The sequence below is a fragment of the Rhinolophus hipposideros genome (genome assembly GCF_964194185.1).
Source record: "Rhinolophus hipposideros genome assembly, chromosome: 6".
In the NCBI taxonomy this organism is placed as follows: Eukaryota; Metazoa; Chordata; class Mammalia; order Chiroptera; family Rhinolophidae; genus Rhinolophus; species Rhinolophus hipposideros.
The window spans coordinates 94,908,347-94,926,481 of NC_138052.1; the positions used below are offsets into that span (position 1 = coordinate 94,908,347).

At 42.6% G+C, this 18,135-nt stretch overlaps 1 protein-coding gene across 2 annotated transcripts in view; it reads left to right on the forward strand.

Annotated features, from left to right (window-relative positions):
• Nucleotides 1-18,135, forward strand: part of DIS3L2 (DIS3 like 3'-5' exoribonuclease 2) — a 307,560-nt gene that overhangs the window by 163,781 nt on the left and 125,644 nt on the right. For both annotated transcript variants that reach the window (XM_081051782.1, XM_081051783.1), the window contains exon 10: nt 15,181-15,260. In XM_081051782.1, the coding sequence (XP_080907908.1) occupies nt 15,181-15,260 (80 nt within the window). The remainder of the gene's footprint in view (nt 1-15,180; nt 15,261-18,135) is intronic.

The following is an 18,135-nucleotide window of genomic DNA, read 5'->3' on the forward strand; positions in this document are numbered from 1 at the left end:
TGACATTTGAGAAATAGACAATAGATTTGTAGTTGCCATGAATTGAAGGAGGCAGGGCAGGAAGGAGTTGGATATGATTATTATTAAAAGACAACTAGAGAGATTCTGGAGATGCTGGTAGTTTTTGGTATGTTAATTAAGGTAGTATTTAATGAACCTACACATGATAGAATTGTGTAAAACTTCATTAATACAAGTAAGAATGGGAAGTCAAAATAAGTACATTGTATCAATGGCAATATCCTGGTTTTGATACAGTACTATATATAGTTGTTAAATTTTACCATTGGAAATTGGGTAAGAGGTACATAGTATCTCTTATTTCTTACCACTGCATGTTAATGGACAATTATCTCAAAAGGTTCAAGAGTTTTTTTTAAAGGTATCAGGTGAACACAGATCAGAATGTAGTAATTAATTTTGCATGAGGAGGCTTTAAAGCCAGTTTTGAACTTGGCCTTGAAGGATGAATAGGATTTCTATTTGCCTTATTATTATTTAAAAAAAAGAAGAAGAAAAAGCAACTCATACAGTTACTGACATCCTCTGAGAAGACCTTTCAGTAGGGGGACATGCTTGTATGGCCCTTGAACTGTGTCAGTAACCTTAGGCCAAGGTGAAATTCAGGAAAATCTGAGATTGTGAATTAGAGGGCAAGAACAAAATGCTAGAATGGGGAAAGATGAGTGAAATTTGGACATGAAGTGCCTAGGACACTAAAAGGAGATGTGCAAGAGGCAGAAAGAAAAACAGGCCTGGCACTCCGGCGGTAAGTCTGGGCCGCAGCGATCTGTTTAGATGCGCATGCGTTGTAGTCAGAACCACAAGCAGAGCAAATCCACCTGGTGACATGCAGTCCGAAAAGGGGAGTGGACCATGATGGGCTCTAATAGAGCTCCAACATTTAAAGGGAGGAAGCCTCTTAGGAAAAGTGGGGCTGGGGCGCAGAAAGGAAGCTATTAGAAGAGTTAAAGAAAAGGTGCGCTTCCCCGAGCTCTGCTGGAGTGAGGTCAGCGGGGACAGAAGTAAGTCATTGCATTTAGCCATCAAGTCCTTTTCTTTGTCTCTCGGATGTCTCACCAGTTGTTTCAGTGGAGTGAGGAGAGCCAGAGCAGATTGGAGTCCATTGGGGAGTGGAAGGGAGGTGAAAGGTGGGGGCACTGAGTGCAGTCATCTCTATAAGGAGCTTTTGGTGCGGAGGAGGTGAGAGGGAACTTGACAGAAGCAGATCTGAGATGTGTTGGAGAATGCATATGATTTGAGCTCGCGGGCAGGCCGGGAAGGAGCCTAGCAGGGACATCCACCATTTTGCACCCCTCTTCAGAAATTGCCTTCAGAGCCTAAGGCACATTTTCAACAATGGCAAATCTTCATTTTTTCAGAGTGGCTTTGATTTTTGGAAACAGCCGAGTCAATTTAGAGCCAAGAGTGGTAAATCAGGTGGTGATCAAGCTGGATAATACAACTTCAAAAAAAAATAAAGTATAATTATAAAGTAGTAAAACTGATTTTCTTGTGAAGCTCATGAATTGGCTTAGAAAGTAGTTCTTAAAGAATTCCAAAAACCTTTTGAGCAGTTGTGGCATTATGTGAGTAAGTGTATGGAGTTTCTTTATAACTTTCGGGGGGTGAGAGAGGGGCGCTGATGTGCACAGAACTTCTGTCACGTGTGTGAAGAAATTGGTCTTGTTGTTTTATATTTACTCTTAATGCACAAATATAAAGTTGCTCTATAATCTTTTTGCCTGAGAGGTGACTTAGTGGAATTATACCAAAGTTTGTATATGGGAGAATCAAGAGTTTCAAATTGTGATTGTTTAAACAGTTCTCCTGTGGTCTTACAGATGTAATTAGAATTCCTAGGATAGGAGTGTTCCCACAAGCATAATAATACTTTAAATGTGTGTTCAATTATCCTTTTCTATAGTCATATTTAATCGTTTCTTTTTGAAATAGAATTACTTTGAAAATATTAAATCACTAGTATAATCTCGACTGTCTTGTCAGACCTGGGACAGCGCAGGGCACATAGTAGGCTCACTGAGTGTCCCTCTCCTGTCTTCTCTGCCGTGGAGCTTGACACACACCAGAGGACACACCAAAAGGAGTATCAGTGTCCTAATAGTAGACCATCTCCATTAATGTTCAGCCTAACTAGCCAGAATAAAGGAATTAGCTTTGTTGTTAATGTGACACGTACATACCTACCAAATCATGATGTCATTTATCGAATGCTTCTTTTATACCTCTTTATATGGGTTATCTCATTTAATTGTTGTATACTTATGTAATACCTTATTTAACCATTAAAACAACCCTGTGAAATAATTATTCCTATTTTATAGATGAAGAAACTGTGGCTCAGACAAGTGTAGTCACTCGCTCCAGGTCTCATGGCGGAGATGGGTAGAGCTGGGACTTGAATTCAGGTCTGCAGTCAGGAAGCTCTTACCCACCATCCTCATGTGTCCGCACCTTCTTATACCCTTGATAAACGTTTTTAAAAGATCAATCAAAAACACCAAATCAATCAAAAACACCTCACACTTCCCCCTCCCCCATGTTGAGGAAAAAAGTTAGCCTTCTTCAAATCCCTGCTGGCCAAAAAATGGTGTAGCGCTGTATTTTGAGTAATTTGAATTATCAAAGCTAATCTTAAGTTAATTTTATTTTCGAAATAGAAACTTGATGTTGATATTCTGCCATGGCCTCCCTCAGCTTCCACACCCCTTAGCCATTCACTGTGCCCCCAGGAGTGAGCCGTGTGGAAGCAGGGACTGTAACATCCTGTCATGGCTTGTTACTGAGAAAGCACAGAGAAAGCCACGACAAGTTAGCCATTCTAGGAAACTTTCCACAGCTGTTGCATTAATTAAGACTTTTTTTGGTCCCAAATAACAGAAACCACTGGAGCTCGCTTAAGCAGAAGGGAATTTAAGGATCCTGTGGTGACTCCCAGAACCCAAGGGCAGGGAACCAAGGACTTGAGTGAGGAGGGAACCCCAGAGAGCCTTCCTTCTTCCTCTCTGCCTCCTGCCCTCTACCCGTCTGATTCCTTCCCCCCTTCCCTCAGGCTAGCCTCTCGTGCTTCCCTCTCCTCCGTGGGCTGGCTGCTACCTGGCAGCTGCCACTGCCCCCCTTCTCTTCTCACATACCTCCCTCCTTAGCTCCCTCCCCCTTTGTCCATCCCAATTCCAGATTCTAGGGCGAGGGTCAGTTTGTCCTGGTTCGGGATAGGGAGCGTCGGGACAGTTAACAGTATACCACAGCTGTGTTCACTGATTATTTTTCTATCCCAGGACTTTGAAAATTTTAAATGATGCTGATATCACAGGGCTGAAATGTAAAGACATGGGTTTTAGAGACAAATTTGGCTTGAATCATCACTCCCTCTGCCACTTAGTAGGTATATATTCTTGGATAAGTTATGTAACTCCTCTGAGCCTTACTACCTTTACGAGTTAAAAAGGGATATACAGATATTATCTTTCTCATGAGGTTGTGGCAGAGATAAGTGTAGTAACATGTAGAATGCTTAGCACAGGGTCTGGCGTACATTATGCTTGATAAGATATTGCGTCTTTCCTTCTGATGATCATTAAGGCACATTGCCTTACCAAAAAGATGTTTAAGTCTTGTGTAGAGTAAAAATTTCAGACTACCGTCTGCCCTCAAATTCTGTTTCCACTTACTGCCCCCTCCCCTTTATATTTTGGTCCTGCTTTCATCCACCGTGCATATCAGTATATTCATAACCAAAAGGACTTCAGTTCTAAACCTAGAATATTCTCTTGGGCCATGTTCTCAGGCCATGGCAGCAGGTCCCACGACATCACCTGAAGTGAATTCTGCTTGCACACATATGTTGGTGCTTCTGGTAAAGGTGAAAACATGGCTCCACCACAGTCCCAGCCTTTTTCCAGTGGTTGGAGTTGAAGGAGTCCAATTAAAGATTGAACTCAGTAAATATTTATTATCTCTGCTATTTGCAAGACCCTGAAATAGATATTGTTAAAATTGAAAAATACACAATTGAAACAGTTCTTTCCTTCAAAGAGAATAAAGTGTAGAAAAGGCAATGATGAGTCTACACAAATCACTAATTCAGGATGTTTAGCAGAACTGGCTTGCTAAAGTCCCATGTTAATGCAGGTAAGTAATCTTAAGTAAGAATGGAAAAGTAGTTTGAAGCCAGATCATGAAAGATATTGAAAGCCAAGCAGAGAACTGTAGTGTCCAGATAGCTGGAAGCTAGTGAAGCCTTTTGAGAAAGGAGCATAATCTAATGCTGTGTTTTAGGAACTTCATCCTGGTTGCCAAATGCTAAAGGATCTGAAAGGCAGGAGGGGAAAGGAGACTGGAGTCCAGGTGGGGAAAGCTGCTTCAGTAGGAAACGAGGGTAGGATTAAGGCTTCCTCAGGGCTGGGTAATGGGGATTGGGCTGAGATAGAGAGATAGAGAGACCCTGGGACACTTGAACCCTGGAAGTGCAGGGAGAGGTGCAGACTGTGGACTGGGTCATCTGGAGTCGCTTGGGGCTCCTCCTCTCCTGAAAATAGGATGGGAACGGAGTAGTCTCTGGGTTTCACTCCATTCTGCAGCCAAGGGAGCACTTACAGTAAGTAACTAGGGGTGCTGCCGTTACAGCTTGACTTGCTCTGCCCATCTCAAAGGGAGACTTTCGGGGGTGCTTTTTGTTTGCATTTGTGTTTTTGAGAAAAGAAGCCTAGATGACATTCAGTGCCTTATTTCGAAACCCTCTAGAGCAAACAGTAATTATTCACACATTTTCATCTCAAAATTTATTAATATTAAAATCAGTCAGGAAGTCATTAACAGCCTGCTTTTTTTAAAACTATAGAATCAGCTCTGTGAACAATGAAACAGAATTTTGGACCAAAGTGAATATTTAAAAGACATACAAGACTAGACTTGACTTTCCCCATTAATGAGAAGAAAGAATTCACACTTTTTTTCTGTTAAAAGTTACAAAGTTCTACTCATGTTGGCCAAAATAATAATAGAGTCCCTGATCATCCAGAAATATAACGGAAATTTATTTTGGCATTTTTGTTGATATATTCAAGTTGTTATTATCTTCAACAGTAAATTTAATTAAAATGCTTGTATGTGTCTCTTGCAAGTCTCTCATCTCACTAAACTGGGACTCCAGTAAATGTTCTCAGTAGTTTACAGAACTGTGCAAGACCTATTAAGGCCCATTCACAGTGCTTTCATCATCCTTTTAATAAAAAACAATCATTTGGGAATACATTTTCCAGGCAGTTCCCCTGCTTCCCAGGGGGAATATTTTGAGGCCTCCAGTGACCATAGGATTAAAAGCCTTGGGAAGCCCTAGAATTCTTGAAGAGCGAGGCTTTTGAAAGATTCATTGTTGTGGAATCTCCCTTTGAAAGAGACCACTTCATCTTGCTCCTAAACATCTATAGGACAAACAGCACTTTCTGAAAAGAAATTCTGGGTAATGGAGAGCAAATGTATGTAGGTAACCCAGTATGGGTATTGTGTAATTTGAAGAATGATAGTTCCGTTTTTATGGTTGCCATAACAATCATACAGTTGTGCAAAACATGTGTATAGCTTTTATAGAAGGGAGCTGGCACCATTGTAATGATTCTTCTCATATCGGAACAACTGTTCTCAGATCTGAAAAATAGGGGTGGCTTAACCCCTCCCCAGTTAGCTCAGCATGTGCCCTGAGAAGGCTCTTTGGAGCTCCAGGGCTGTGGAAATGCATTCACCATTTACATTTGCATTTTAGCCTGATAAATGGATTGAGAATTAAGGATGATGATCCTTTCAACAGCAGGTTCTGAATTCCTAACTTGGGAATTCAAAGGATGAGGAAAAAAATACTGTTCCTCAAATAGAAATCTAGGAGAGATGTCTAGACATAGTTAATTCCTTGACTTTGTGACTATTCTTAATCCTGCCCACTAGAATTTCAATCCATCAAATAGTGGCCTTTACCCATTGTGTTTAAGTCTCTGATGAAGTTATATTAAAATTTGCTTAGAATTTCTGTTTTATTTTTGCATATTAACTATGTTTCTTCTGGAAATTGCTAAGCAAATTTAAAAGTGTAGTCTATCTAAGGAAAATGTATTATCCATGCATATTCTCTTTTGGGCTACTTTTTCCTACTTTTGTGTATCCTTTCCAAAAGAAAGTAGTTGGGACTTGACTTTCTCTGACAAACTAAGGAATACCCATTTTGAATAAACTGGAACCTGAATAAACCCTGAAGGCAGGTTTTCAGGTTGGGGGTTAAAAGTTGTCAGATTTGGACTTGGTACCTAAAAATGAAGTCATTGTCAACTTAGTCAACCATAGAAAAACTTTCTCTGAAAGAAGTTTTGGGTAATTATTATTTCAGCCAAAATGTTTCTGGAGTGTTTAAATCTTAAGATAAAATACGGAACTAATGGTAACTAGAAAAGATGTCAGTTCCATTGAAATAAAACTTCTCTGTCTAATTCTTTTAACACCTTCTCTTCTGAATTCCTGTCCCATTTAATCAAAGCTCTGCTTTTCTGTGATGCTCAGCACATTACTTAATCTCGCTGAACCTCAGTTTCCCCACCCACAAAGTGAGAGTAAAGCATAATGCCATTCTTACATGCTATTTTCTCAAGAGGTGATTTCTAGGAGACAGAGGGGAAAAAATGTTTTTAATGAGAGCAAGGTTTCTCATATATTGAAGACTTCTACTATAGTCTGTGAAGGTTTCGTACAGTGTATAGAACTTTTTATGCTTAAACTCTTAGCACTCCATATCTAGGGGCTTTGATATTTGATCCCTCTGTGGGAGCATTTCCTGGAAGTTGACCGCTACTTCATTTTGTCCGATTCAAAAAAAACATGTTAATTTATGTCAGTATTCTCAGAGCCTGTTTTAAAGTAACCCCAATCTGATATTTTAAATCTAGATTATAAGAAAACCCTACTGCCAGAGGTAAAAGAAGAAAGAGAGTTGTTCTGAGAGAGCTTTGGATAGAAAGACTTTCTGGACACGGTGGGACTTGGCGGCTCTCATTGCGTCCTTAGCCATGCAGAGCCGCATTCTGAACACCTGCAGGCCTCGGTTTAGACCTTCTTGAACAGGAAGTAAGCGTGCGGAGGCCAAGCCGTCTCTGCTCCACGTGCAGACTCTCTTGGTTGGGCTGTGCCCGGTAGCTCAGTACCTCCGGGTAAATGAACTTGGCGGCGTCTAGGCCTTGGTACTAGCTCATGCTTTTGCCCAAGCCTTTCTTCCCCCATATAACCATGGCGCACGTTCTCACATTCTTTAAGTCATCTTCAAATGTCATCATCATCATCTCATTGAGGCCCGCCTGACTATCCTACTGTGTTTCCCCGAAAATAAGACCTAGCTGGGCCATCAGCTCTAATGCGTCTTTTGGAACAAAAATTAATATAAGACCTGGTCTTATAGTAAAATATATAATAAGTATATATTAGGTAATAAGTAAATATAGTAAAGTAAGACCGGTATTTATAATTGTGATCAGTTCTTCGAACCCTTCTTGCTCTGTTCTAATGTTTTTTTCGTTTTTTTCTTCCACAATACTTAAGTACAATACTGTTTATTTTCTGTCTCCTCTCCCACGAAAATGTGAGTGTACAGAAATCTTTGTTCTCAAATGTGTCCCAAACACCTAGTAGATGCCTGGTAAATACTAAATGGAGGAATTCTGGCCTTCTTTCCCTGACCTCTGATACCTTCTTCACGTTCATGTTCCAGTGGTTCCTACAACTTCAATTTGATGTTGACGCAAAATAAGTGAAAATTTATGAAAAGAGCTAAAATTACACATAGTTATAAACCATTTAGAACAAGAAAGGGATGGACGTATTTCTTGGGAAAAGTCATGTTTGAAGGGCTGCATGGTGAAAGAGGAAGCCAACTAATTCTTTGTGGCTACAAAGGGCTGAATTATGAAATTTCTCAGAATTGGATTTCACTTCAGAATATGAAGGTACTTCCTAAAAGTCAGAGCTCTCTAAAATTGAATGGCCTGCCTAATGAGGCAGTGAACTCTACCACCTCCCTGTCCCAAGTATTCAAGAGGTGGCCTGATCTGCCTGATTGATTCTGGTTTGGAGGCATTTGGGGGATAAGATTTGGACTAGGGCAACCTCTAAGGAACTTCCAACTCGGACACTTCTGTGATTCTGGTCCCTGATCTGATGTGGCGTGATCCCCAGGATTGACTGTTACGTGAAAAAGCAAGCTCTAAAAGAGAATCTATAGTATTCAACTATTTGTGTAAGAAAGAAGAGAAAATGAGAAACAATATATTTCAAAAAGAAAAACAAGAGAAAGGATAAACCAGAAAGTGATAAAAATAGTTCGTCTATAGGAGATGGGTAGGAGTAAGGTAGAAGGATAGAGATGAGAATAAGACTTCTCTGAGTACACTTTAACTTGGAACCATTTAAATGTTTTAAATATTCAACAATAAATTTAAATCAAATCAAAAAGGAGGTAAAAACAAAATCTCTAAAACTGACATAAAACAAAAACAAATGGTCCTAATGTTTATCAAATGTATTAGCATCACCACATACAGAAAAAATAATTCAAGTAATTTTTGGACACTATACATTTGACCCTTCTGTATACCCTTAGTGACTATATTCTAAGGATGAAACTCCAAAGAAATCTGAAACGTAATATGTTCTTTGTTGCTAGTGTATTGGGATTATAATTCTGAAATTATTTTGAATATTGAGATTATTGGGAGCTGCGGTTGTCACTGGGAGTATGAAAATGTAAATACGAACGGGAGAAGATGAGGAAGTATTAGAGATTTCAGTTGGAGGTGTCAGTGTGAGCTCATGATTTTTAAACAGTGGGTTGGGCTGAACCACATGAAATTGCCAGTGTTTAGGCCACAAGTAGTCAAATATTAGCAATTCCATGTGATTTAATCCAGCATTTTCTAATTCTGCTCAATAAAAGACATTGTGCTTCTGTAGAAGAATGCCCTTATTCTTAGAAAACACATGCTAAAGCACGGAGGGGAAAGTATCATGATCACTCCAACAGAATTTTAAGAGGGACAGAGGAAGAAGAAAGATAAAGCAAATAGGGCAAAGTGTTGACATTTGATAAATCTTGATGAGAAGTATATGGATATACATTTTAGTATTCTTTCAGATTTCTTGAAAGTTTGACATTATTCAGAATGAAAATCGAGGGGAAGAAAGTTAATTTTAGCATATTCTCTGAGTTTAAACCGTGGCTTTCCTGGCTCGTGCCATACTCTTTGGCTCCCACAGTACCAGGCAGTCTTGTCCTGTGGCCTCTGCTCCAGAGTGACATTTTTTTGAAGTATAAAGAGAGAGTTTCAGTGAGTGATTGAGTAAATGAGTGTTAACACGGGAGGTCATTTCAGTTGGTTCTGATTCAGTCTTATCACTCTCCTTTAGAAAGTAACCACTTGGTCTAGAAATTTGCTAAAGCTTCAGGTAGACCTTCTATGGACCCTAGATGAAAACCCCCTGGTCAGGTAAAAATAACCTGCCCAGAGCATTACATCATTTCTTTCTGCTCACTCTGTGGCCTCATATGTGTCCCTTCATCATTGTGGGGCGGGGGGAGAGGGACAGATGGACCAAGGTCTCTTTCTGCTTTAAATAGACTTAAGTCTCTTCTGTTCTGAAAAATGTATGATTTGTGTCAGACTTGTTGGCATGTGCTGTGGCAGTAGAACTGAGTGAAAGAATGTTAACATATCCACAGCTGTCATCGGAAGAAATAAAAGGTCCAGCCCCATTGCACCAAGAGGTCAGACCTAGGTTTGAATAACGATGCCTCTCCCGTAAAAGGAGAGGCTGGCCCAGCCCTGAGGAAGGTCAAGGTGAAATGGCAGTGCAGATGAATCCAACATCGGACTTGCCTGGACCGTGCAGCACCCATCTGACTGGGCTGTGCACATGGCACCCCTTAGGGACACATTACCCTGGATGGAGCACGCCAGCTACTTAGCTATTTTTCCTGTTACAGTTTACATAAAATTTTCTGGTTTCTTTATAAACTCTGATAGCGTCTAATAAAGTATTTGAGTAAAAAGTTTTATTCTTTATCCTCTTACGGTTATTTCTTAAATTTTTCCATTCCTTTTCACCCATTCACCATCATTGACCCAGATCCTCGCTCTGGAATTGCCTGCTAGTGAGGAGACAAACCCAGAGTCATGGACAGAGGAGGCCGCGATAAATTTTGTTCATCCAGAAATGGTCCCTGAACCGCAGTGTGTAAAACACTGTTTTATGAGAAATGAAGATGGGATGAAGACAGAAAAGGACACCCTTGGAAACAGTAACACTGTGGTGTACCACAGGTTTGGACGCCAAGAGGTCATGAGTTCTAATCCTAAACGTATTTCGCAAAACACAGTGGCAGAATTGAATGGAAAAGTGCTAAAGAGAGCCCTTGGGTCGTTTTTTCATTCACTTACCCATCAACTATTCATTTCGTGTGTGCCTTCAGTGTGCTGCAAGAGGTCCAGAGACAGCCAGACCTTGAAGCACTCCCAGCCTTGTCAGTGCGATAAGATGTCCAGAAGTAACCACCAGAATGCTGGGGCACTGGCCAGTGCCATCAGAGAGAGACAGGTCGCAGGTGTGGGCCAGGCAGTCAGGGACAGACAGCTTCCACGCCGGGGAGCCCCAAAGATTCCTTAGAAAAAAAGATGGCATTGCCACCAGGCCTTTAACGCTCGGTAGGTCTTAGATATTGAGATGTGTGGGGAGATGTCCCAGTGTCAGGAACAGCACGAACAATGTCTCAGAGGCCGGAAGGTGTAGAGAGAGAAGTGAGGCGCAAAGGTACATGGTGAGAATGTGCAGTCTTAACTGGAAAAATGAAGGTTGGACCCTATTTGCAAGGCTTTGAGTTCTGAGCTGAATTTCTGTTTTACTCAATAAGGAGTTGATGATTTCTGACCAGCTGCATGCTTTAAAATGATTAATCTGGCAACACTGTGACCTTGGGGAGAGCAATTTCTGTGATGTGGTGGGGGCCATGGCCAGAATCCAGTGAGGTGGATAGTGACAAGCAGTGAGCAAGAGTTGCTGTGGAGACTAGATAGATAGCTGCAAGGAGGTGGACATGTTGGTACCCTGAGGTAGAGGAGGCAAGGTAAAAGGAAGAGGGGGTGAGTGACAGAGGGACAGAAATTCCTTCTATGCTGTGTTGTTTCCTGGGATTCTTGGCTGGGTCTGAAGGGGTTATAGAAGGCTTGTAGTTATTTTTCATGTGTTCTTTTCCTGGACCAATGGCTTTGAGTAAAACAGTCTTAGAAGTTTTCTGTCACTTTAAAAAGTTCTACGCCCTTCCTTCAGTCACGTGCCTTCAGAAATTTTGGTTACATAACGTTGCTCTGAATTGGAATTCTGCAGCCTCATGAACTGGAGTCTCATTCTTTCCCTCCCCCACCTGGCACTTTATTTTCTGTGGGTCAGGGTTAGCTTCTTTCTAACCATTGTTGCAGAACTCTTTAAATATTTGGTCTCACAGGTTCTAAAAGCTGGCAGGCCAGGCTGCTCTCTGCAGGTTATGAGACCAAAGCCTTCCAGAATAGGAGCCAGTAAAATCCCAAGCATGTTACCAGAGTGTAACAGCTGCACGGTGCACCACCCCCATGAGGCCAGGCTCCCAAGGGCTGAGGCCAGCAGCTCCCAGCGCTGTGTGGCCCCAAACCAGAAGGAGCCCTCCTGCACCACACCGTGGCCGATGCGTAATCGTGGTGATGACAACAGATGAAATCACTGGCTCTCAGCACTGAGGACTGGGCTTTGTCAGGGTCACTCACTGTTCCCTTGCTTCTCCTAATTTTCCACAGTGAGAGAGCAAGTTGGAGTCCACTGCTACAGTACAAATACTTGTTGGGAGCTCTGCGAATTTTGCTCTGGCTAGAAGTTAGTTCTCTTAGTAGCCCAAACCAAATGCCTTTTTTCCTTCTCGCATCTCCTCAACATATATATGTATTTATTTATACGCTGCTTTTTTAAAAAAGTGATTTAATGCAGCTTGCAGCTATATATATGATACCGTGGATTTTTTGAAAAAATTAGGATATAAGGCAAAAGGAAGACATGCGTAGAATACATGCATAGAAAAATTAGACACAGTCAGGATAAAGGTTAGTTGACAAAGTTCAAACTACCAATAAGATCCTCTAGAGTCAAGTAGCAAATGTGTTTTCTGAGTTTCCTAGCAGCCAAAGCAAGGAGGGAAATCCAAAAGGATAAAATTCACATGTCTGTAAAATACAAACAAACAAACTATCAAGTCAAGAGAAGAAGAGCGAATCCTTGCACTGCATAAAGCTCCCCTGTAAAAGGGGCACTGAGTGACGAAGTGGGCGGGGCCCTTATCAGCTGGGGTAGCATGACCACTTGGTAGACTGCTCGCAGTGTCCCTTGGGGAGGGCTTGGTGGCAGGGCCCCATGTGGGACAAGGATTCCACTGGAGGCCCGTGCAGGGAGTTTCTCAGAAGTTCATCGCTTCTCAGAGGGTGCTCTCCTGAGGAACCTTGTATCTGCCCTCAAAAGTGCCCAGATCACAGGAGTCCAGCAAGCACTGTTTGATATCAGCATGTTGAAGGCCCTGGGAAGTCCTACAATTAAGGAATTGGCCCAGCATTTCCCAAACTAGTTTAATCACAATACCTTTTTCAAAAATTAGAACATTTACTTGGCACATTGGGAAACATTGATCTAAAACAGTGGTCAGCAAGCTTTCTGCTAAGGGCCAGATGGTTGAAGCACAATCTCTGTCATAACTACTCAGCTCTGCCGTGGTATCGAAGAAGGTTGGCTGTGTTTCAATAAAGCTTCATTTATGGATACTGAAATGGGAATTTCATATAATTTTCACATGTCATGACATAATTTTTTTTCAACCATTTAAAAATGCAAAACCATTCTTAGCTTGCAGACCATTCAAAACAGGTGGCAGGCTCGATTTGGCCTGTGAGTGTAGTTTGGCGACCCCTGATCAAGAATTATGTTTGGATGGTATGTCTTTTCAGCAAGCTTCATGAGAACTGTTCCTCAGAGTTGTTTTGATTTATACTTGTATGTTTCTGGTTTAAGAGCAGGTTTTTTAAAAAGTAGAAAAGGATTGGTTTGAGTGCTTAGAGGTTAGTCCTAAGATTTTTTTTATAAGCAATTTGTGGATCTCCTCGAAGAAGACATTGGCAAACTAACAACTGAAGCCTCGTAGTTTTACTCTGCTACATATGGCTGAATCAGTTTGAGGCTGGAAATGTGTTAGTGTGCATTATCATTCATTCATAGAAGTAAAAGTTTCGAATCACCCAGAGACATTTAATTTTAACGAAACATAGTTTCCTGATCAACTCTTCAAGTAAACCAGTAACCTGTGGCCCCCACCAAGCGAGGAGTGTTTCTTTTTGATTTCTTATGATGTCATTATGGTGAAAAATATTCCCACCACCAAGTCTGACATTTTAGTTTCAGTTCAACAAGTATTTATTGAGCACTCAGTACATATAAAGCATTTTGCTAGCTTTTGTGGGGGATACAAAAAGACGCAAGAAGCAGACAGTTCCTTCTTGACCTTGTGAATCAAGTTCAAGACCCTCACCAATTTAGAGCCCGTTTCTGTGGTATCTGGATTAATTTCACTTCTCTGTTCCTGTCAGCATGTGTGCGTTCTTTCATACAGCAAACATTTGTGAGTCGCAGCCTGTGTTCACAGCACTGGAACACAGTCTTTGGGCAGCTTGCTTTCCGTGGGACATTTTCTTCTGGCATTCTTACTTAATTACAACTTCTTTTATGTAGTAGATCTGTCTTAGAACTGAAGGATATTGTGGTGCTGAGGGGATCAGTGTGAGGGATCAGAGAGGGCGTGGAGGGTTGTTAGGAGTAAAGAAAGTGGACAGTAAGAGGACAGATAAAGGAAGGCCTGTGGGGCTTTGCAGGCCAGCGCCCAGAGCAGCTTGGCAGCCTCTGAGGGCTGTGGGGAAGTTTTGAGCAGAGGAGCAACATAAGGAAAGAAGGATTTAAGAACAAAGCCAGTCTAATTGTGGTAAGTACCAGGATATCCACCATCATCTGTATTGACGAGTCAGGAGCAGACGGGGGAATGGCAGCAATGGCACCACTACTACCAGAGGAGATGGAGGAAGAACTCAGGAAGAGTCCAGTGGAAGCAGGGAGCACAGACCAGAAAGCCTGCGTGCGGGGTTACTGCTGAACCCCCCACTCTCCAGGCCAGTGCCTGGGGAGGAAAGGGCGGAAGGTTTGGAGAACTGAGGCTGAACTCGGCCCAGATCCAAACTCTGCCCAGATCCTACCATTCCTACATGGTAGGAATGGCTGAGCTGGGTGAGGCATGTTATTTGAGGCATGTTATGTGAAGCCAAATGAGAATGTCCTGGGGCTTCGGAGTAAGGGTGAGGTGTGCACAGGGATAGTGTTTGAGGATAAATGGACGGAGGGTGTACCTGGTGATGTGAGCTGGAGGAGGGACACAATTCTTCCGCGGAAACAAACTGGGATGCGGATCGTTTCCAAGTCGAATTGTATTACGACTAACTGCGTGGCCCCAAGTTTTCTGCAAATCTTATTCTTGGGTCCCCTTCCTCTGCATTCTAACAAGTTAAGTGATTTATTTTTTGACGCTCCCCGCTTTTTGCGAGATACAAGAAGGAGCAGTAAATCATCCTCACACAGATCCTTGAAGGACAGGTTCCCATCAGCCACTGAGGAAGTGGGAAGCAGAAGTAAGAACTGACCATTGGAGAGGAATTTATCCAAGCCACTTGCCCCTCTTGTCAGGTAACTCTTCTAGGGAAGCCTCGTTCAGGGACGCTGCCTCCCTTCAACCTGCTCACACCTCTTCCTGTTCAGGGTCAAGGAGAAATAGGTGCCAGATCACAGAGAGGAGAAGAAAGACACTCAGAGACAGCTTGGAGCCTTGTTATCTTCCCCCGTTTGTCCCCAGTTTCACATTTTACTGAAGATCCCGTTCTGAGATAGACATTACACGAGTTACTCGTCACTTTGCCACCTACCACTGACCCATTTGTTTAGTCACTGTTCTTTAAAGCTATATTACAATGGGGTAAAGTTTCTATTATTCGTGGCATCGCTAATGATATCTTCAATCTTTCCTAGAAAAGACTGTGTCTTCACCATTGACCCGTCAACTGCCCGAGATCTCGATGATGCGCTCTCCTGCAAGCCAGTCGCTGATGGTAGGATGGAAATTTCTGTACCATTCTGGGGAGCAGACAGTGAGCATACTTTTGTGGTCGGCTGGGCTGCCTCATGCTCCCCAGGCCCTGTCATGTGCAAGCCTGGGTTTGCTCTGCTCCTGATCTTGCCATAAGGCCCTCAGGCTACACAAATGTGTGACCTAAAGATTGCTTTTGTGTGCTGACTTTGCTGAGGGTTAGGGTAAGAAATGTCCTCACCAGGACCCTTCTCGGGCCTCAGAAGAGGTGGCAGTCAGGGAAGAACCAATCCCAGGCCTTCGCCCTTTAGAAACTTCTAACTCAGCTGTGATGTGGTAAAGAAGAAAGCCCCTGCGGGCTCTGCCTGGGAGAAACATAGGGTTCTTTACCTGAATTTAACAGCAGATTGGGGTCATCCCAGGGGGACTCTCCACAGACATGCTCTGCAGGACGTAAGGCCTGCTGCTCCCAGTAGGTCTTCATCTGTCCAGCAAATTGCGAAAGGCAGCTGTTAGGGGATAGCTACACATTCATTGAGGATGGAGCTAAACAGGAAGAAGTGGGATTTAAGGCCTGTGGTCTTTGAAAACTGCAATGGGGGAAGGGACAGTATGTGGGGTGTGAGGGGAGCAAACCCTGTCAGTCCCCATTTAATATCTCCCCAGATGTGCGCCTTATAGTCTTAGCTTCTTCTTGCCCCTCTCTAGTGGCTGTCTGGGGGACTCCTTTGGCTTCAGCCATTCTTGGTACTGCTTCGGCACTAACACGGCCTTGGACGGCTTGCCTGGGATGGGCAGCCACCCTGCCGTTTCCGTCTGCTGCCAAGTGTTGATGGCCCAGTGGCCTGGTCTATTAAAACACTGCCAAGGTGTTCACATGTCCCATTGACGCAGAGCTCCCCAGGTTTGGCCTCTAACCTCTTCTGTACCGTAGTAGGCAGTAAAGCTTCTAGAGGGAAGCCAGAGAGACGGAAAGCATCATTGCCTAAAAATGCCTTCATTTCATGGGAGTCCTCTTTGAAACTATGGGTAAGATTGCTCTGTATTTTCAACTAAAGAAAATTGAAAGGAAGATAAAACATAAAGAGAGAAACGTTCCCATGGATATTTTAGAGGAGTTGCATGTTTCTAAAATCCCAAATTTGAGCAGCCTACTTAGAAAAGCAAATACTGGGTTGGTTTCTTATATCCTGAGCTGTCGCTGCCACACGCAAAGGCTGGGCATATATCGCTCTCAGCATGCACTCCACTCCTCTGAGTCCCAGCGTAAAAAGTGCCCCCGGGCAGAAAGCCAGGTGATAGTGGACTGCACTTCCTGTATTGCCCTTCTCTCCAGTTTCACAGCCCTGCTCTATTTGTAGTCTAATGCTTGGAAACAGCTGCTTCTTTTCTGTTGTCCACTTTTATAGCTGCTAAGGGCAGAAGGGTAGGTCTAATACTTACTCTTGCTCCATCGCGGCTGGCAAGGGTGATATTTGCCCCTCGGGGACCCCAGGGAACAGGCACGTGTCTTGCCTCACACACTGCACACTTGTTTCGTGTGTACTCGATCACGAGCAGAAGTTTCGTGTAGGGCAATGGTAACAAGAAAGGTAGACTGGGGACAAATTGTACATGTTTGTAAATGTCCAACCAAAGAGTATGCTTTGTCCAACAGTTGAAAACCAGTTGTTTTCAATGTTGTTCAGGGAGAGCAGTGACAATGAGGAAGAGAAATTAGCAGTACAAGATGAAGGAAAGGAAAGGAAGTAGACGCAGAGAAACATGGTCATCGTTTAGGGGTATAGGTAACAAGGAATGGGACTGGAGATGGTGGCAGCATTGATGGGGCAGGGAGGGCAGATGAGAGAAAGGGGTAACAACGAAAGGACCAGTCAGAGCTGAGGGAGAGGAGTCCAAGATGGGGCAAAACCTGGATGACGAGGAAATGGTGTTGTCCACAAGTTGGAAACTGGAAGACAGGACAGACTGGCTTTAGAGAAAGTAGTGCACATGGAGTTAGTTGTCTGTGTGATGACACATGTTTAGATAAGCTGCTGTGGATCCTTTTCGGAGGAGGTGGGGTACCAGTACGCTACACACATGTGGTCCACATAACTATGTACGGAGCCCTGAAGAAAAGTAGACAATACACCAAAATGTAAACAGTGATTTTATTGGGATGATGGGATCATAAGCGATTTTTCTCTTTTCTCTACTTTCCACATTTTTATAATGTGGTAATAATAGTTTTATAATGAAAAAAATTCTGTAATAAAAAAATATTATGAGGTGCCAGAAATCACAGGGCTGCCGAGTAGCGCACTGACCAGGTGATCAGATACCTTCCATCTGCTCGGTTATTCTTGCATTCCAGAAGAGTAATTAACATCTGGTCATTTGGCAGAGCGGCTGATAAAGGACATGGAAAAGGAGTCAGGAAAGAATCTGAAAAGGCCTGAGTTGGTCAGTCAAGCATTTTTATGGTGGCACTTCTACAGTTGGCCTTTGTGACAGCAGTATCTGCCAAGGCCATTTATCCAGGGAGATGAAAAGTGAAAGTCAGTTCCAGTTTGGATGGGGGTGAGGTTGGCTAAGTTCAGGTTCCGTTAGTTACTAGTTCATGTCAATTTTTGCTTAGAGGAAAAAATGTTTAATGTTTCAAAGAGCAAATAATGTTCCCTGGCCATATTTACATCATCTATAACTATTTTTATTTAAAGAAAATAGAAAGGCCAAACTTTTCTTTGGTCCCATTGAAATCATCTGAATGACTGTTCTGTGAAAATGAAACACACAGGCAGATGTAACTTATTTAGTCCTCACTCTCCCTTTCTGTAGCGTTCAGACGTGACTCGAGGACTTGTTACCAGTATCTCCTATGGGGACGAGACTAAGATGTTACAGTCTGCAGATTC